At 44.6% G+C, this 17,233-nt stretch overlaps 1 protein-coding gene and 1 long non-coding RNA gene across 2 annotated transcripts in view; one reads left to right on the top strand and one right to left on the bottom strand.

Moving 5' to 3' along the window:
* Positions 1-8,504, bottom strand: part of LPA2 (low psii accumulation2) — a 53,087-nt gene extending 44,583 nt beyond the window's left edge. The window contains exon 1 of the mRNA XM_086807169.1: positions 7,949-8,504. Within this exon, the coding sequence (XP_086663295.1) occupies positions 7,949-8,423 (475 nt within the window). The 5' untranslated portion in view covers positions 8,424-8,504. The remainder of the gene's footprint in view (positions 1-7,948) is intronic.
* Positions 8,505-14,900: 6,396 nt separating this feature from the next.
* On the top strand, positions 14,901-15,405 carry LOC147632349 (uncharacterized). The gene is made up of 3 exons (XR_015267163.1): positions 14,901-15,000; positions 15,131-15,215; positions 15,308-15,405. It is a non-coding gene; the product is annotated as an uncharacterized LOC147632349 (long non-coding RNA).
* Positions 15,406-17,233: the final 1,828 nt, after the last annotated feature.

Genomic DNA, 17,233 nt, shown 5'->3' with positions numbered 1-17,233 from the left:
ATGCAAAGACAAAGCATGTGGATGTGAAGTATCACTTCATCAGAGAGATGATAGAGAACAAGCAAATTCAGCTTTTTAAGATTCATACGGATGACAACCCGGCTGATCTGTTGACAAAGAGTTTGCCTCCGAAGCGGTTTGCCCATTGCAGACACTTGATGGGCATTGAATGAGGCCAGTTTCAGCCTTGATATGGCCTTGTATATTATCATGTACATGCTGATTTTTTTCTTTTCCTTCATTTAAGGGCACTTTGCCTTTAAGTGGGAGGTTGTTGGGGTAAAGGCATAATGCCCACCCTTAAGTGTGTACAAGCCCATAAGTTATAGTACATAGTACACTTAGTACTTTAAATGTACTAAGTGCACTATGTGTACTAGTGCAATATACATGTGTGATAGGGCAGTCACACACTCAATGTTATTGAGTTGACTTATCCCCACAACTCTCTCTCTCTCTCTCCCTTGCTTCTCTGTGTGTATGTCTCCCACATGAACTCTAACCCTAATTCTCTCTCCCATTCACTTGATGACGGGATTCCAACCTGTTCTTGGATGACTATCATCATCCCATTCTATTCCGGAAGTCCCTCTGTCATCCATCCATCTCTGGCAACCCTTTTCACTAAAAACCCGGCCCGGTCTCCAAAACCACTCTGACTCTAAATAAAATCTATGCATCTGTTCCATCCAATCCCCAATCCGTTCCTGCCCTGACTCTGAACACTGTCTTGGTCTTCATTCCTCAGAAATGAGTCTAGCACTCTTACTCCACCCCTTGGAGGATAATCCTCCCTTGGGACCATTGCCCGAGAACCTATCTGGATCATAGGACTGCCATCCCCTCTGACTTTGTGGAACACCACCAACAAACCTCCTGGGAGCTATTCCCGATCTTGTGTTCCTTGCCTTGGGCTTCGTATCCGTGCAGTTTCCTGTACCTTGGAACTGTACACCATCATATGGGACTGAAACAGCGTTTAGCCTTGCTAAGCTAGATGCTCTGATACCAATGTAGCACGCAGAAGCTCTGAGAGTCTTCTCTAAACACCACTTTGAACATGCTGATGCAAAAACGCAGACAGAAGGGAGAGTAGAGAGAGAGAGAGAGCTGGAAATTCAGTATATTCCTATGGTACAAAAAGGTACCCTAAGTCTACAGCCTATGGCTGCCTTCTTGAAAAGGTGGAAAACACCAAAACAGTCCTACACTAAGGACCCACTCCATAAGGGAGTGAATGAGTTCAACAATGAGCATACTTGCCTATTTGTAGGCCTCTTGGATCATTGGAGTGCTGGCCGACTGTTGGTCGGCCAGCCGACTAGTCATAAAACCTATATATGGATGCGCCTGCAAACGCCTTCCTTCTGGTACAGTCGACAGCCTCTGTGTGCAGCCGAAAGTCCCATTCACACAGCCGACATCATCTTCCATGTCTTCCATGCCCTGCTCCAAGTCCAACACAGGCCATAACTGCTCTTTATGCTCCAAAACCTAGTTCTAATCATCTTTTTCTGGCTGCCCCTTCTCGACTAGCTCCAGAGAATGTCCATGGGGCAATGCTTGCACATGACATCCCCCTCTGCTAAACTTGATGACGGGATGCCAACCTGTTCTTGGATGAGTATCATCATCCCAGTCTATTCCCGAAGTCCCGCTGTCATCCATCCATCTCTGGCAACCCTTTTCATTGAAAACCCGGCCCGGTCTACAAAACCACTCTTACTTTGAATAAAATCTATGCATCTGTTCCATCCAGTCCCCAATCCGTTCCTACCCTGACTCTAAACACTGTCTTCGTCTTCGCTCCTGAGAAATGAGTCTGGCACTCTCACTCCACCCTTTGGAGGATAATCCTCCCTTGGGACCATTGCCCGAGAACCTATATGGTTCACAGGACTGCCATCCCCTCTCGCTTTGTGGAACACCACCAACAAACCTCCTGGGAGCTCTTCCCGATCTTGTGTTCCTTGCCTTGGGCTTCGTATCCGTGCACTTTCCTGTACCGTGGACCTGTACACCATCATATGGGACTTAAACAGCGTTTAGCCTTGCTGAGCCTGATGCTCTTATACCAATGTAACACGCGGAAGCTCTGAGAGTCTTCTTTCAGCCCTAAACACCACTTTGAACATGCTGATGCAAAAACGCAGACAGAAGGGAGAGTAGAGAGAGAGAGAGAGAGAGAGCTAGAAATTCAGTATATTCATATGGTACAAAAAGGTACCCTAAGTCTACAGCCTATGGCTGCCTTCTTGAAAAGGTGGAAAACACCAAAACAGTCCTACACTAAGGACCCACTCCATAAGGGAGTGAATGAGTCCAACAATGAGCATACTTGCCTATTTATAGGCCTCTTGGATCATTGGAGTGCTGGCCGACTGCTGGTCGGCCAGCCGATTGGTCATAAATCCTATATATGGATGCGCCTGCAGCTGCCTTCCTTCTAGTACAGCCGACAGCCTCTGTGTGCAACCGACACTCCCATTCACGCAACCGACATCATCTTCCATATTTTCCATGCCCTGCTCCAAGTCCAGCACTGGCCAAAACTGCTCTTCATGCTCCAAAACCTGGTTCTAATCATCTTTTTCTGGCTGCCCCTACTGGACTAGCTCCACAGAATGTCCATGGCAATGCTTGCACATGACATCCCCCTCTGCTAAACTTGATGACGGGATTCCAACCTGTTCTTGGATGACTATTATCATCCCATTCTATTCTCGAAGTCCCTCTATCATCCATCCATCCATCTCTGGCAACCCTTTTCACTGAAATTCCTGCCCTGACTCTGAACACTGTCTTGGTCTTCATTCCTGAGAAATGTGTCTAGCACTCACTCCACCCCTTGGAGGATAATCCTCCCTTGGGACCGTTGCCCGAGAACCTATCTGGTTCACAGGACTGCCATCCCCTCTGGCTTTGTGGAACACCACCAACAAACCTCCTGGGAGCTCTTCTCGATCTTGTGTTCCTTGCCTTGGGCTTCGTATCTGACGTCCGTGCACTTTCCTGTACCTTGGACCTATACACCATCATATGGGACTCAAACAGCATTTAGCCTTGCTAAGCCTGATGCTCTGCTACCAATGTAACACGCGGAAGCTCTGAGAGTCTTCTTTCAGCCCTAAACACCACTTTGAACATGCTGATGCAAAAACGCAGACAGAAGGGAGAGTAGAGAGAGAGAGATAGCTGGAAATTCAGTATATTCATATGGTACAAAAAGGTACCCTAAGTCTACAACCATAGGTTGCCTTCTTGAAAAGGTGGAAAACACCAAAACAGTCCTACACTAAGGACCCCTCCATAAGGGAGTGAATGAGTCCAACAATGAGCATACTTGCCTATTTATAGGCCTCTTAGATCATTGGAGTGCTGGCCGACTACTGGTCGGCTAGCCGACTTGTCACAAATCCTATATATGGATGCACCTGTAGCCGCCTTCCTGCTGGTACAGCCGACAGCCTCTGTGTGCAGCCGACAGTTCCATTCACGCAGCCGACATCATCTTCCATGTCTTCCATGCCCTGCTCCAAATCCAACATTGGCCAAAGCTGCTCTTCATGCTCCAAAACCTGGTTCTAATCATCTTTTTCTGGCTGCCCCTTCTGGACTAGCTCCAAAGAATGGCCATGGCAATGCTTACACATGACAGAAGCAAAGGTTGAAGCAGGTAGGGTGCCCAAAGTTGTCTTTCAGGAGCTTCGGACCTTTTCCCATCCAGAAAAAGATTAATGAGGTGTCCCTGCAGTTAAAGCTACCTCCGAGTTGGACTATGCACGATGTGTTTCACGTGAGTTGGTTAAAGCCAAATGCAGGTCCGATCTCTTCAGAAGTTAAAGACGAGGCAGAACCAGATATTGTTGATGAAGCAGAAGTTATGGTTCCAGAACAAATCCTTTTGCACCGTTTCAAGCATGGCTCAAGCCCAAGGCAACGACAGTTCCTCACGAAGTTTCAGGACCGAGGGACCCACGAAGCAGTACGACGGGACAGAGTTTTTCGAGGACTATCTGGCGTTATTGACGGATTATTTGGAGGCTATGCAACTTCCGTCAAGTTAAGCAAAAGGGGATGTCACGTGCATCCCGCACTTGGATGCCACGTAGACATACCTGTACAAAAGGTGCAAGACCTGGAATGGTAAACTGGTCCCATGTGAGCCCGGGACGAGTCAGCCAGGGTTCCATCCTGGTCGTCCGAGGTCAGGTGTGCATTGTCCTGCACATGAAACAGTGCCAGTCCACGCTATGAGTCTTCCTCTGGAATGATGTCAATGATTCTGTGTATCTAGTATGGTACTGGATGCCAGATAACTGTGTAGACAATTAGGGTTTGCATATAGGAAAGGGCCAGCCCATAGGGCTACCCCAAGTACTTGTGTGGGCATGGGGACAGTGTAAAATCACCCCCATAAGAGCCAGGAAGGTCCTGGCTATACCCACCAGCCATGGGTAGGCCATGGGAGGGCTACAGGACAGCCCTAGGGGCTTTGCTTGGGTAGCCAACTGGTTATCCAGCCATGGGCAAGTATGGGGCAGCCCATACAGGCTGCCCAGCCTCCAAAACAGCAAGTAATTCAGTGCCTAGCTCCCTAGGAACCATGCGCCTAATGCCCAGCCAAGAAGGGAAATATGGGCAGCATTTATTGGCATTATTTGCTGATTTTTCCAGTCGTGGGCTGATTTTATGACAGCCAACTGCATTTAAGGCAGCCGACTAGTCATCTGGAGTAGTATAAATACCTAGCCCACAATCCATTCTTTAATCTCATAATTCACCAAGAGCTAAAGCTAATCAAAGGGCCAGGTTAGCCAAGGATAAGCTAACACAGAAGGGGTGAAGGACTGCAGGTCAAGGGCAGAGTTATCTCAGCCAAGAAAGGTCAAGTTTTCTGTATTTATTTTCAGATTTGCATCATTCTAATAAAGCAAATACACCATATGTGGTGGGGGCCCTACAGAGGGTATTCGGGACCCAATACTGTGTCCTCTTCTCCCTCTCTCGATAGCATTCATAGTCTAGATCTACATTGGATCTATGACAATCATTGTAATTACTCATTCATTTAGTAATATATAGTAGGAGTAGGTTAGGTAAAGAATCTCTCTCTCCTCCTCCTTTTTCCACTTCTCTGTGTCATGAGCATGTGATTGGCGTTAATCTTTATTACTTTGCGTTAATCATCATTAAGCAAGCTTCCACATAGTAGTCATGCTACATGCTGACTTTACTATTGAACGCGCTGCTCAATTTTGAATGATTTTCTGAAATATTGAATAAACAACTGTTGGGATTAGACGCCTCTTATATATGGACTATTGTTGTTGGTCGGCTAGTATGGTTGCTGTCGGCCTACTCTGATTGGACAAAATATGCATTTTCTACTGCATTTATTGCTACGCTTAGCATTTATTGCTACAACTACTGCTGGCCAACTGCAAACCCACACCCGACCTGTAGGCTGACCATCTAATATACTGGTTGCCTACTACAAAAGGCATGTGTTGCTGTGAGTTGGTCCCCTTAGTGGTCTAGGGCTGTAAACAGCCCCCACAAGGCTGCCGACTAAGGCTTCTAGCCATGGCCTGGCCTTTGGCTGGCCCATAGGCATGCTTCTCCTGCAACTTAGCCCCTTCCTGATTGCTTCATGCTTTTGATGCAAAACCTACTGCTAAGGCTGACTGCTACATGCACTTTATCTAATGAATTTTCCAAGTGGGTTAAGAGGACTGACTCCAAACTGAAACAAAGACTGAGCTACATAGCTCGTGCCTGACTGTCCTTGGACTGAGGACTCACAATGGAGTCACGGCGTACAACAAATATTCCTAGAAAAAAGTATTATTATGTACAAATGTTGCACTGATGATCATGCCGGTGTGTCATTGTGTACCCCATTGCAGGGTGCACGTGACTCTCTCACGTCTCAAGGGTTGTAGCAAGACAAACCGGATCTAAAAGATCAAGGGACCGATGTGCGCGTGCAAGGATAGTTTCAAACCATCCACAAATTGCTCAACCTGCTCTGACCACCGGTTGGTCCTTGGGAGCATGAGCAAAAGCTTTTAGAAATGTGCGAGATAGTCAATTATCATTTCACCATGTTTCTACATAAACACTCCCACTATTTCTTCAATTCACACTCGTACTCTGCAGGAATAAACAGCTTCAAGACCGCCTTGCAGCAATCATCCCAGCAAGTCACGGAGTGGTGCCTAAGGTAATCTTCCCACCACGAGAGAGTGGCACCCGTCCAAGCCATACGCACCAAATGGAGCTGAAAAATATATGAACCACCTACTGCTACCAACGTGGCAGCCATCTCGCAAGTCAAATTGGTGACAACTTCTCTGTCCATCTTCCTGTTGAACTTGGAGGAAGAACTCGGCAAACCAATAGTCCTTCGACATCTTGCCAATGAAGACGAATAGGAACTGTCCGGATCATTCGATGGAGATAAGAGTTCGAGAGGGAGACTGTTGGTGACACGAACTACATCTCTCTTGCCGACTAGGTGCAGGTGTAGAACGATGACTCCAAACTAGAAGCAAAGCTCCTCCAGTACATCCTTGCTTGCATCCAATGGAGTGAAAAATCCTCCTCCTGAAAGTTCGTCCTCAGAATCATCCAACACTTGCTTCGAAGCAAAAGCCCTTGTAGATTCCAAATCCAGAATACTAGATAGTGTCAACCCCATCCTAATGGGCAGATAAAGCATCCATTTTAGCCGCCTCTGCGTCGATGGATGCCTTCATGATGTTGAGAAGCAAATCAATGTGTTATGAATCCATGACAGATATCAAGTGATCAAGGACCGGATGAGGGATTTCAACCTTGCGCGATGAGGTAAGGGTTTGGTGGGGAAGGGCAACACAATATACCCCAATTAACCCAGGTGCAATAAAGAGAACCCAAACATTCACTTTCCCCAAACCCGAACTTGTGCCCTCTTGGAACCTCGGTGCTCTACCCTATCCAAGCAATCAATGCACACGGGTGCCAGGAAAGAATAGAAATTTGCAGGTTCCCTCAGCTTTGATATCAATTGTAGAACACTTGCACCTATGTGCTAGGGTTTTCCAAAAATAGAAAGAAGAGTGCGGGGGAATCACACATTAAGCACACACAAGAGTCCTAAATTACTCCTATGTACTATGTACAAGAAAGAAGTAATACAACTGAAATTCAGGTACAAGATGTGGCTGAGAATGAAGATATTGTACACTCCTGGCTAGCACTTTCCCTACAGAGAAACAGTCTGTGAATTCCAACACCAAGGAAAGAAGATGGATATGACAATTTGGCTACCCACGTATATATATGTACCAATGCTCCTAGTCGGCCAGTAGTAATGTTGTCGGCCAGATGTACCCGGCCATGTCATCAATGTCACGTCATTACCACCACATCATCACTACCATGTGGCAATGCCATGTGTCCTCTACGCTGTCAAACCCTGCCCGTCAGCTGCTATCTGGAATTAAGATGGCCATGAGGAAAAAGGAGCCACATTGACTCCACCAATCAAGCACTGAAATTGGTAGCAATAATGGTTCCACAATCGAATTCATGGGAAACTTTATGGCCAGCCTAGGCGTTGATACTTAATATTTTGATGGCGAGAATTCTGAATGATGTAAGAGGTACATGGGTGAAGCCATGGTGTCAACCAATACCCATCAGACTCTACAAGGCATGATGGAAGAGACAGCTTCTGTCAAAGGGTGGTGCTGTCTCGCCCATCCTAGGGTATCGTAGGCATCCCTTGCGTGATGAAGCCAAGTTCATCTAGGGGGCAAACAGCAGACAAGCTCATTCAAGAGCAAAGGGTTCATTCCAACATCAAAGAACCCTGAATGGATGCTGTTAGTCGTTCAAACCCTACTTTGTGCGTGCGTGTGCGTGTGCGTGTGAGGGAGACAGAGAGAGAGAGAGAGTATACCTGAAGCGGCCAAGGCAATGCCTTCAATAAAAATGACGACGCCAAGAGATGTCAGAGCCAAGACCAAAGCATTCTCCCTTTGGCGGGCCTCAGGATCGACATCGGAGACGAGGACAGGTCTGACGGGGGCAGGCCTTCTGGCCGTGACAGATTTCTTCTCCTTCGTAAGGGCGCTCTCTTTGGAGTTTTTGGGGGTAGAGGGTGCAGGGCGAGGTCCAAAACCCTTGGCGGAGCGCGAGGCTGGATCATTCACTGTGTTGCTTGCTTTCAAGCTCCCAGAAGAAGGAGGAGGAGGAGGAGGAGAGGCATTTGCCGGCTCTGCAGCCTCCTCTCCTGCTGCTGCGTGTGACCGCCAGCTTGGAGCCCTGCACTTCACGAAGCTTGAAGTAGAGGATTTCTCGCATAATAACGGAGCGAACACGCCATAGCTTGTGGGCAATTGGGAGCAGATAAATGGAGACACTGAGCTGCTCATGTCTAGGCTAACTAAAAACTCATCAGCTTGCAACTAGCCTGGCATGAGAGCAGGTGCACAGTGCTGATACCTTCATTGACTGGATAATGTTGAGCTATAAGCTATATTAGTAAGGTCCACCATAAACCAAAAGCTCTCATGAGGGGAGAGAAATTATCTAGAATGTCCCCAACTTATTCCCCCTAACCAATGCCCGCAATTTAGCCAGAGGAACTTCAAAAATACACGAGAGATGGGGATACATCAACCTTCATTCTTGCTGTCAAAAAGCTTGAAGTAGTTTATTTTGAGGATGCTCTAGCCCATGTAGCAAAAAAGTATTGATGTTTCTTGTTTTGTTGTAATGTTTCTCTTCGATGATGTGGAAAGATTCTAGGAAAAGGTGCCCCTAGATGTAGGGGAGGTGGCACAAATCACAGAGAAATCAGTGGGATTAGATGCTTGGCATCTTGTGGATGTAAAACCTATAAATTGCGGCATTGGCCTAATGAGAAATTGTTGGTTTTTGAGTATCCATGTCTACATTAAGCTATTAGTTAATTGTGCACTAATCTCTTCTTAATCACCTTCTAATCATGTTGATTCTTGCATTTGATCCACCATAGCTTATCACTTTGCTTGCATTTCAACTTGGTATCAGAGCCATAGCCTAGAAATCCATCCAATTTTTAAGCATAACCACCCTGCTGATCATGATTAGGAGTTAATCCATTTTTTAAAGTTCTTTTTAACTAAACCTCTACACCCCCAGCTAGTGGAGGGGCTTGATCTCCCTCCAGCCACATCAAATTGGATCAAAAGCCTTTAGCGACACCTAGCTAGACTCCCCACGCTTCAGCCCATTACATCAGCTTGTCAAACAGCCGCGCAGATCTGCAAAAATTCTCGATTTCACCGGCGCTAGTTTTCTGAAGGGATTTGTAGATATGCACTTACACAAGGTGAATTGGTCTAATTCCTCTCAGCCCCAAGGGTTTTCAAGAGGTGCTACTCTACAAGCCTATAACCTCGGAATCTTGAAATTCTTCAAGGAGAAGTGGAATCAAGCTTTGCATCAAATCTGCAAGTGACTTTGGTAAAACAGAGATTATGCATTCAATGTTTGGTCAAATCTTTTTTTTAATTGGGTTGATCCTCTACTAGACTAACTGGTATTGATGCCTTTGAAAGGATTTGACCTCATTTGAACTCTAAGGCACCAGATCTGGCTGCTGCAAACAAAATAGGAGATTATTTTACTAATTAGTAATTAATTAGTACTAATCATTGCATTCTGGTGCAATTGATGGTTCAAATTTACCATTGGGTATCTGATATAGATCTCTATCACTTTAGATTGCAATTCGTAGATGGTTTGATATCCCAACAATTCAGTACAATTCAGTTAACCTTGGCTTTATGTATTTTTTTGGTGAATTCATGTGCTGATAAACTTGTTGTAATCATCATTAAACATCAGATTAGAGTTGTAAAAGGGTAGACATTGCCGTTCAATCTTGAATTGGATCAAGAGGTAAGACCCCCTTCACATCATCATGATCAATGCACAAGAAATACCTAAATTTAATGGGGAGCAGTTCCATACATGGCAAACAAAGACCATGTATCTACTCATGAAGAAGAATCTGTGGGGACTGCTTGAGGGAAGAGATGAACATCCAGAGGAGATTAGGGAGAATGAGTGGAAGAGCAGGAACGAGAAAGCATTAGGACTCATTGCACTTAGCTTAAATGATGAAATCATTCATCACATTGCAGGGATACAACGAGCTAAAGATGCATGGGATGAACTTAACAAATTATTTGGCACTCAAGCCAAAAATTCAAAGATAAATCTGCTAATGCAATTCTACAAACTAGACATGAAGGAAAGTGAACCTCTAACCACACACTTAAACAAATACAAAAGCATTAAGCAACAGTTGGCAGCCATTGGTAAGAAGGTAGAAGATGACGAGGCACTAGTAGTGCTTCTAAAGAGTGTGGACAAGGGAGAGTATGAGAACATTGTGGCAACCTTAAAGAATGTACCAGATTTGAAGCTGCATGAGATTTGAAGCTGCATGAGATAGAAGGAGCTATACTAGAGCAAGAGAACAAAGTCAAAGAGAAGGAAGGATTGGACCCAACAACTCGAGAGGAGAAAGCATTCTACACCCAAGGAGGACTTGCACGAGGACGAGGATGAGGAAGAGGAAGAGGCAGGGGAGGAGGAAGGACCTTCACTTGCCACCACAACTGGGGAAGACATGACATATGGCTAGAGATTGTTTACATCAAACCAAATGAAGAAGGATCGACATCGACAAATTTCATGGAGACTCGTAATAAGGAAGAGGAGTTAGGACTTTCTGAGAGAGAAAGAGAGAGAAACCCCACAACCCAATGTAACCTACCCCAGGTGTGAATGGTCCAAGATACACCGTGTGAAGGTGGTGTGTGAGGTTAAGCGGTAGATTCAAGACTGATCCGAAGCCAGTTGCAACACATATTGGTTATACGCTTTCTATAGCCTTGATTATTAAGGCAGCATAAAAGATATAAGTAGTTTAAAGGTAGCTTAGGTCGTTTAATTTTAGGGTAGCTTATCAAGGGCCCTTCAACTTTAAATATTAAGGCAGCTTGTCAAGGCCTCCTTCAGTTGTGGAAGTGGCTTCAACCTTTCAATTTTAGGTAGTTGGTAGAAGCAACCCACACCCTTTGAATGAAAAAATTAGTGCCAAGACCATCATAAAATGATTTGCATGTGTAGATGGCAGTTTGGATCTTCTTGGCACAATAAAACTATATGCCTAGACCTCACAGCCTGCTTCTTAGAAATTGGGCTTCTTCATGGTTTTCAACACATTGGCCAGGGCGAGGTTGGGTTGTGTTAAAATGGAATCAAAGGAAAGGTTGCTTGCATTAAAGCTCATGGAGGTACATGCAAGGTCAATGGGGGGGGGTGTTCTAGAGATGGGTCACACCATAGCCCAACACCCCCCATCATGATCAAGTTAAGAGCTTACCTTAGCCTTGTTGAATAATGTGTCGTTTGGGTCTTGCCTTCGAGCCACAATGCAATTTCTCGATGTCGGTGTGCTAGCTCACTTCGTTGTTGTCACACTAGATTTCTCCTTGCTATGCTCCTTTGCTAAGGGGGTGAATGCCGGGCCTTTCAGCCACTCAATGGGACTCTTCTCTCATGCCTCGGGGAGCCTAGACTCCAACCCAAACCCAATATGCCATGGGAAACATGCAATGCATTAGTGAGGCAACTCTCTTTGGAAGTAAAACTGCATGTGATTAGATGATTACTTACATAACAAAAGTGTGTGTGTTTTTTTGCTTCTTTTGTGAAGTGAAGAGTGATAAACTACCACCTTTTGGAAACCAAAGCAATGGCGTAGTGATTCTCGCCAAGGATATCATGAACTGCTAAGAGTCTCCGACGACGATGGTTTTTTAGTGAAGCAAAGACTCAAGGTTCCACCCTATGAGAAATCAAGGCACCGGTCTTATGGTATCGTTGTTGCTAGTTTCCAAAGATCTACTGGGATTCCACATGGCGATGGCTATCTTCTTGGTCATGTTTTTTTTGTCGTTGTTGTTGTTTTTTTTATAAAGATTTTTGGTACTTTTTATATTGTAACAACCTTCCTTTTCACTCACATATTACCTAGAGAGCTAAAATATAGCTAAAGATGGTTTAATAAATATAAAATGGAGTACTTGGCATACTTCTTTGGCATAATTTATCTTTAGATACGGAATTGTAAGACTAGGACGATTTAAAAGAAAAGATGCTAGCATTAATATTCATCTTGGAAGCTACTAAAGAGAAAGGCAAACTAATCAAGTGCATTGCAATTATGCTCTTCAAGGGAACAATTGAAGTATAGTATTACAAAAAAGAGATATATGAAGAGCTAGTTTCGAATACACCTATTTAATATGAAGTTTGTGAAATCATTGCTTATCCTTTTTCTCTTGATCTTGGTGAAGGACTTTGTAGCTACTTGTTAAGAATAAAGATTTTTATGTAGGTTTCTACTGTTGTAGAAGACTTTGTTGTTGCATCATGATAAAGATTTTTATGTAGGTTTCTACTGTTGTAGAAGACTTTGTTGTTGCATCATGATAAATGTGTAAAAATCCTCAAGGAAAGCTTTACACGTGTTGATTAGCTAAGACTATGAAGTACGTGCCTTCTTGTCATTAATTAGAGTTTTTTATTTTTTACTCTTTTTGGTATTCTTATAATTAGGAAAGAAATAAATATTGTTTAAGCTGTGTACAAAGTATCAATATACATGTATGTTGGGTCAATACCAATTTTTATGGTATTAAATTTTTTAACAAGCTCCCTCCCGATTTAAACATGGTGAAATGCCTGGGAGTAAGGTGTTGTAGAGGTTTTTAAAAGATGAGACTATCTCCTTGGGTCACCAACTCAAGTTCTTCCTTTACTCACTTTGGTGTAAGCTTGATGTAACTATACTTTCCAAATGCTAGGTTGAGAAGGCCTAGGTGATGGTACACATGTGAAAGCTTGAGTAGTGCTTACATCTAATTGAAGAGGTCGTAATGTTCTTTCATAAGAGTGAATTTGGTTTAGGTACTCTTCATGATGTATTGGCATGTCTATTTTTTCTTAAGGAGGTGTTGTACTGAAGAGTTGGAGTTTAGTAGCATGAGTTGATGCTTTGATGGGTGCCCAATTGCGTCACTCCAATGCAATGCTTCCTATGTAGTTGAGAGGGACTGGCTTAGAAAATGTAACATTTAAAAAAACAAACAAAAAACACCAAAGCTGCACAGCTGGCATAACCAAAGGAAAACCAAAGGAGAGAGAGAGAGAGAGAGAGAGAAACCAAACCTCTCTCATAACCTTCTCTCGGCAAAAAAAAAAGCGCAAAAACAAAAAACAAAAGATAAAAGAAAACAACAATGTTGACTAAAAAAAAACGACCACCCTCCACCCCATCCTCAAGGGTTGTTGGCCTCAAATACCTCTGGAGCTCTCCATGGTGTTGTACCTGTTTGTCTTGTGGTGTATCTTGAGCTCACATACTTAGCTTTGGACAATCCAAAGTCAGCCACTTTGAGATGCACAAGAGGGCTCACATCATGTGTATACGAGCTACCGACCCTAGCCTTGCTTGAGAAGCTTACCAATATGTTGGAGGAAAACCAAAGAAGAGAGAGAGAGAGAGAGAGAGAGAGAGAGAGAGAGAGAGAGAGAGAGAGAAACCAGACCTCTCTCATAACCTTCTCTCGGCAAAAGAAAAAAGCGCAAAAACAAAAAACAAAAGATAAAAGAAAACACCAACGTCGACCAAAAAAAACAACCACCATCCACCCCATCCTCAAGGTTGGCCTCAAATACCTCTGAAGCTCTCCATGGTGTTGTACCTATTTGTCTTGTGGTGTATCTTGAGCTCCTATACTTAGCTTTGGACAATCCAAAGTCAGCCACTTTGAGATGCACAAGAGGGCTCACATCATTTGCATATGAGCTACCGCTGACCTCGGCCTTGCTTGAGAAGCTTACCAATATGTTGGAGGACTTGAGGTCCTAGTGTATGATGCGAAGGCTCTCACTATGCAAGAACTTCATCCCTTTGGCAATCTACAACATGAGGTCCACTGCAAGTAAGAGAGGAAAGGCGGATCCATTCTAGCTCCCGTTCTCTTCATCATGAGGACCTGAAGGTCTTGTTGCATGAGCTCCATCACTAGACTACACTTGTACAAAGAGGGGCTCTTTGTGCAAAAGATAAGCGGTTTCATGCAAAAAGGGGTTGACGTTGGTGCTTTTTTTGGCACTTTTTTTTTAAATGCTCCAGAGAGAAGGTGGTAGGTTGTGGAGCTTAGTTTGAAGTGATAGAACATGGTTTTTTTTTGGCGACTATGGAGCTGAAATTGGATACGTATCTCGGTCCTCATGATGAGAACGATGGCGACAGCCAAGGCATTGTAAATTGGGCAAGAGCGCAACAGTTGTGCACGCTACAAAGAGGGTGCTTTTGCGCTTAAAAAAAATAAAAAATCAAAAAATGATGGAGCTTGTGAGTTGTGACCTGCGCCGATGAGGTGGGACCATGGGAGCCGTAGGTGGGGCTAGGTGTGTTGCAACAGCGCAATCAACATCTTTTGATGGCGGAGTCCGGGTTGAAGGCCTGGGGCATGGAGCGTCTTGCATAGGCGTAGAGTCAGACATTTTATTATAAAGTTGACGATCGCGGAGCCCTAGTAAGTAGATGGTGTGCAAGCAGACTTATTGATGGAAGAAGTCGCAATGTGAAGATCATGGTAGAGACCTCGTGGCGATGGCATATCTTTTGTGTGGCCCAAGTCGGGAGCTGGCAGTTGGTGGGACCCACCCGGTTGGCTGGAGCAGATGAGTAACTCGTGTGGACACTGGGCACAGCTCTACTGATGGTTGGCGGGGAGCAGCGATGAAGCTTTCGTTTCATGGCCTCAGCTCTAATTGACACGGTGGACTCTTGAGGGGATCGAGGGTGGAGGGAGCCCGGTCACTTAGAGCCGTTGATCAAGTGGCCCGTTGATCGAGTTGCGGCGCATTGAATGCCAGGTTCGCTCCCCTGCCGGCCGCCCCTCCCTCCCTTTTCAGCTTTCAAAAACGGGCGCAACCTTTCTCTCTCTCTGCGCGAGCGTTTTGAAATTCTCTCTCCTTTCTCTCTCTCTGCGCCCTGTGTGTGTAGCTTGGCGATGGCTTCTGGCTTCAAATCCATCCTCTCTTGTGTTGCAAACATGAACAGCAAGGATTCTGCAAGCAAGCGAAAAAGGGTATCCATATCTTTATTGACCCTCGCTGCCTTTCTGTTTGCGTTTTCCACTCTTTTGTCTACGCGCTAATCCATCTACTCTTGTGTATGAAGGTGAATCGTTTGGATAAGCTCAAGCAGAGCAAACTTGAGGCCACGGAGAGTCATGGGAGCATGAAGCACCTTTCCTCTGGCAGCAGGCCGATGTTGGTTCCACAAAACATAAGTCTCAATGACATCCAATAGCTTTACTTCTTTGAGGTCCGGCCACCATTTCACACAGTTTTCCTTGTGTATTAGGATGTGATATTTAGAGAGAGAGAGAGAGAGAGAGAGAGAGAGTTTTTGTACGACCATTTCTGTTAGCCAATGTTCTCTTCATGGCTTTCAGAAATGGGGCAACGATGGTGGTCGTACAGTTTCTAAGCAGTGATATGAAACTGTGACCTCAAACCAGAAAACTTGGTTCTTATTGTAGTTTTTCAAAGTACTTGTGATGATGCTAGTAGTCATTTTGTGTAAATGAATTGGTGCGGCAGAAAAAGAGAGAGAGGGGTATTGGGAGTGTTGCGTACAAGATCTGCCACAAGGGGGTCCATAACTTGGCTCCTATTTGTTTTGAGTCACACTTTTCCTTTAAGGGGGAGGGTGGCCACATTTGCATGTGGTCATGTATAGGTAATGTAGGTGAGTGGCCAATGATGGAAACACACCCTTGTTAGGCTACTATTGAGAGAGAGAGAGAGAGAGAGAGAGAGAGAGAGAGAGTTTCTACTATAGGATGTGATGGTACATGCACATGGTACTTCAAATCAAGGGCAGCTTGAAGCACCCATAAGATCATATAGCCTATACGCCACTGCTTCGGCAGTAGGGCGGCACACCTTCTTTTATACGCCACTGCTTCGGCAATGAGAACTGCAAAGATGCGACACATCAAGAATTCATACGTCAGAATCACTGTCATGGCTTGTTTAGGCATTACCATAGAAGGTTCCAGATAGTTTCCCTTTTGGAAAAGGGGTCCTCTTTCTCTCGTTTTTCCTATAATGCTCAGCATCATGAGCCATCATGAGCTCCTACAAGCTCGGCACCGCACACCTAGCTAAGTGCGGTTGGGGACAGGGGCTGCTGGGCCCCGTATTCCTTTTGAGGAAGGGGTCCTCTTTCCCTGGTTTGTCTACTGATGTTCAACATCATGAGCTTCTATGGGCTCGGCACCCCACACCTAGCTACGTGCGGTTGCATAATACCCTCTTCCTGCTCCGGCAATGCAAGCGACGACAAGATCGCAACGCAATTGCCAATCCTCCATACAAGCAACCCTTATGGATGGATTGGACTTGAGACAAATACAAAGTGAACCATTTTCTACCTCTCTTAAGCACAATACCTCTTTTATTTTGCGCCATTTCTTAAGATCAAGAACTCCTCTATGATCAATCATTTTGAGTGTATGCAAAGACATGGAGGTATCATCTTTTAGTGATGTGACCATTAGAGTATAAGCATCTCTATCAAATGAAAAATACCTGGACAATATATGTTGGGTCACATTAACTAACGTGGAATCCTCATCATGGACATCAACACATTCAGTTTGTTTGTGTTTGTGTGCGTCATCGTCTTCGTCACTCGAGCTAGTAGATGAGCTTTCTTCAATAAGAAAGTCATCATCCACATTATGCATTTCAACATACCACTCCATGGTGATGATAGAGCAAGGGTGTAATAAAAATGACAAAGAGAAGAGGAATAAAGAAGGGAAAAGAGGTATTTAGTTGAGGGATCAATAAAATACAAGAATAAAGAGGACACACATCACTCAGCCCGAATTTACTTGACAGCCCGAATTTACTAGTTGCGAGCGTATCTTGCTTAACTTCTGAATTCTTCACACTTTACATACCTACTACAATTGGTCATTAATACATACCCATCTCACTTTTGGGGCGCTTACTTCAAAAACTATATTATTCCTTCTCATTTATTGGCGCCGTCCGCTGTCCTACACCCGAATTAACCAACTTTCCCGAATTT

Source organism: Cibotium barometz, chromosome 13, assembly GCF_041138505.1.
Source record: "Cibotium barometz isolate CiBa-2024 chromosome 13, ASM4113850v1, whole genome shotgun sequence".
NCBI classification, from domain to species: domain Eukaryota; kingdom Viridiplantae; phylum Streptophyta; class Polypodiopsida; order Cyatheales; family Cibotiaceae; genus Cibotium; species Cibotium barometz.
Note: the sequence above shows the minus strand (reverse complement) of the source record. Positions and strands in the feature narration are given on the sequence as shown.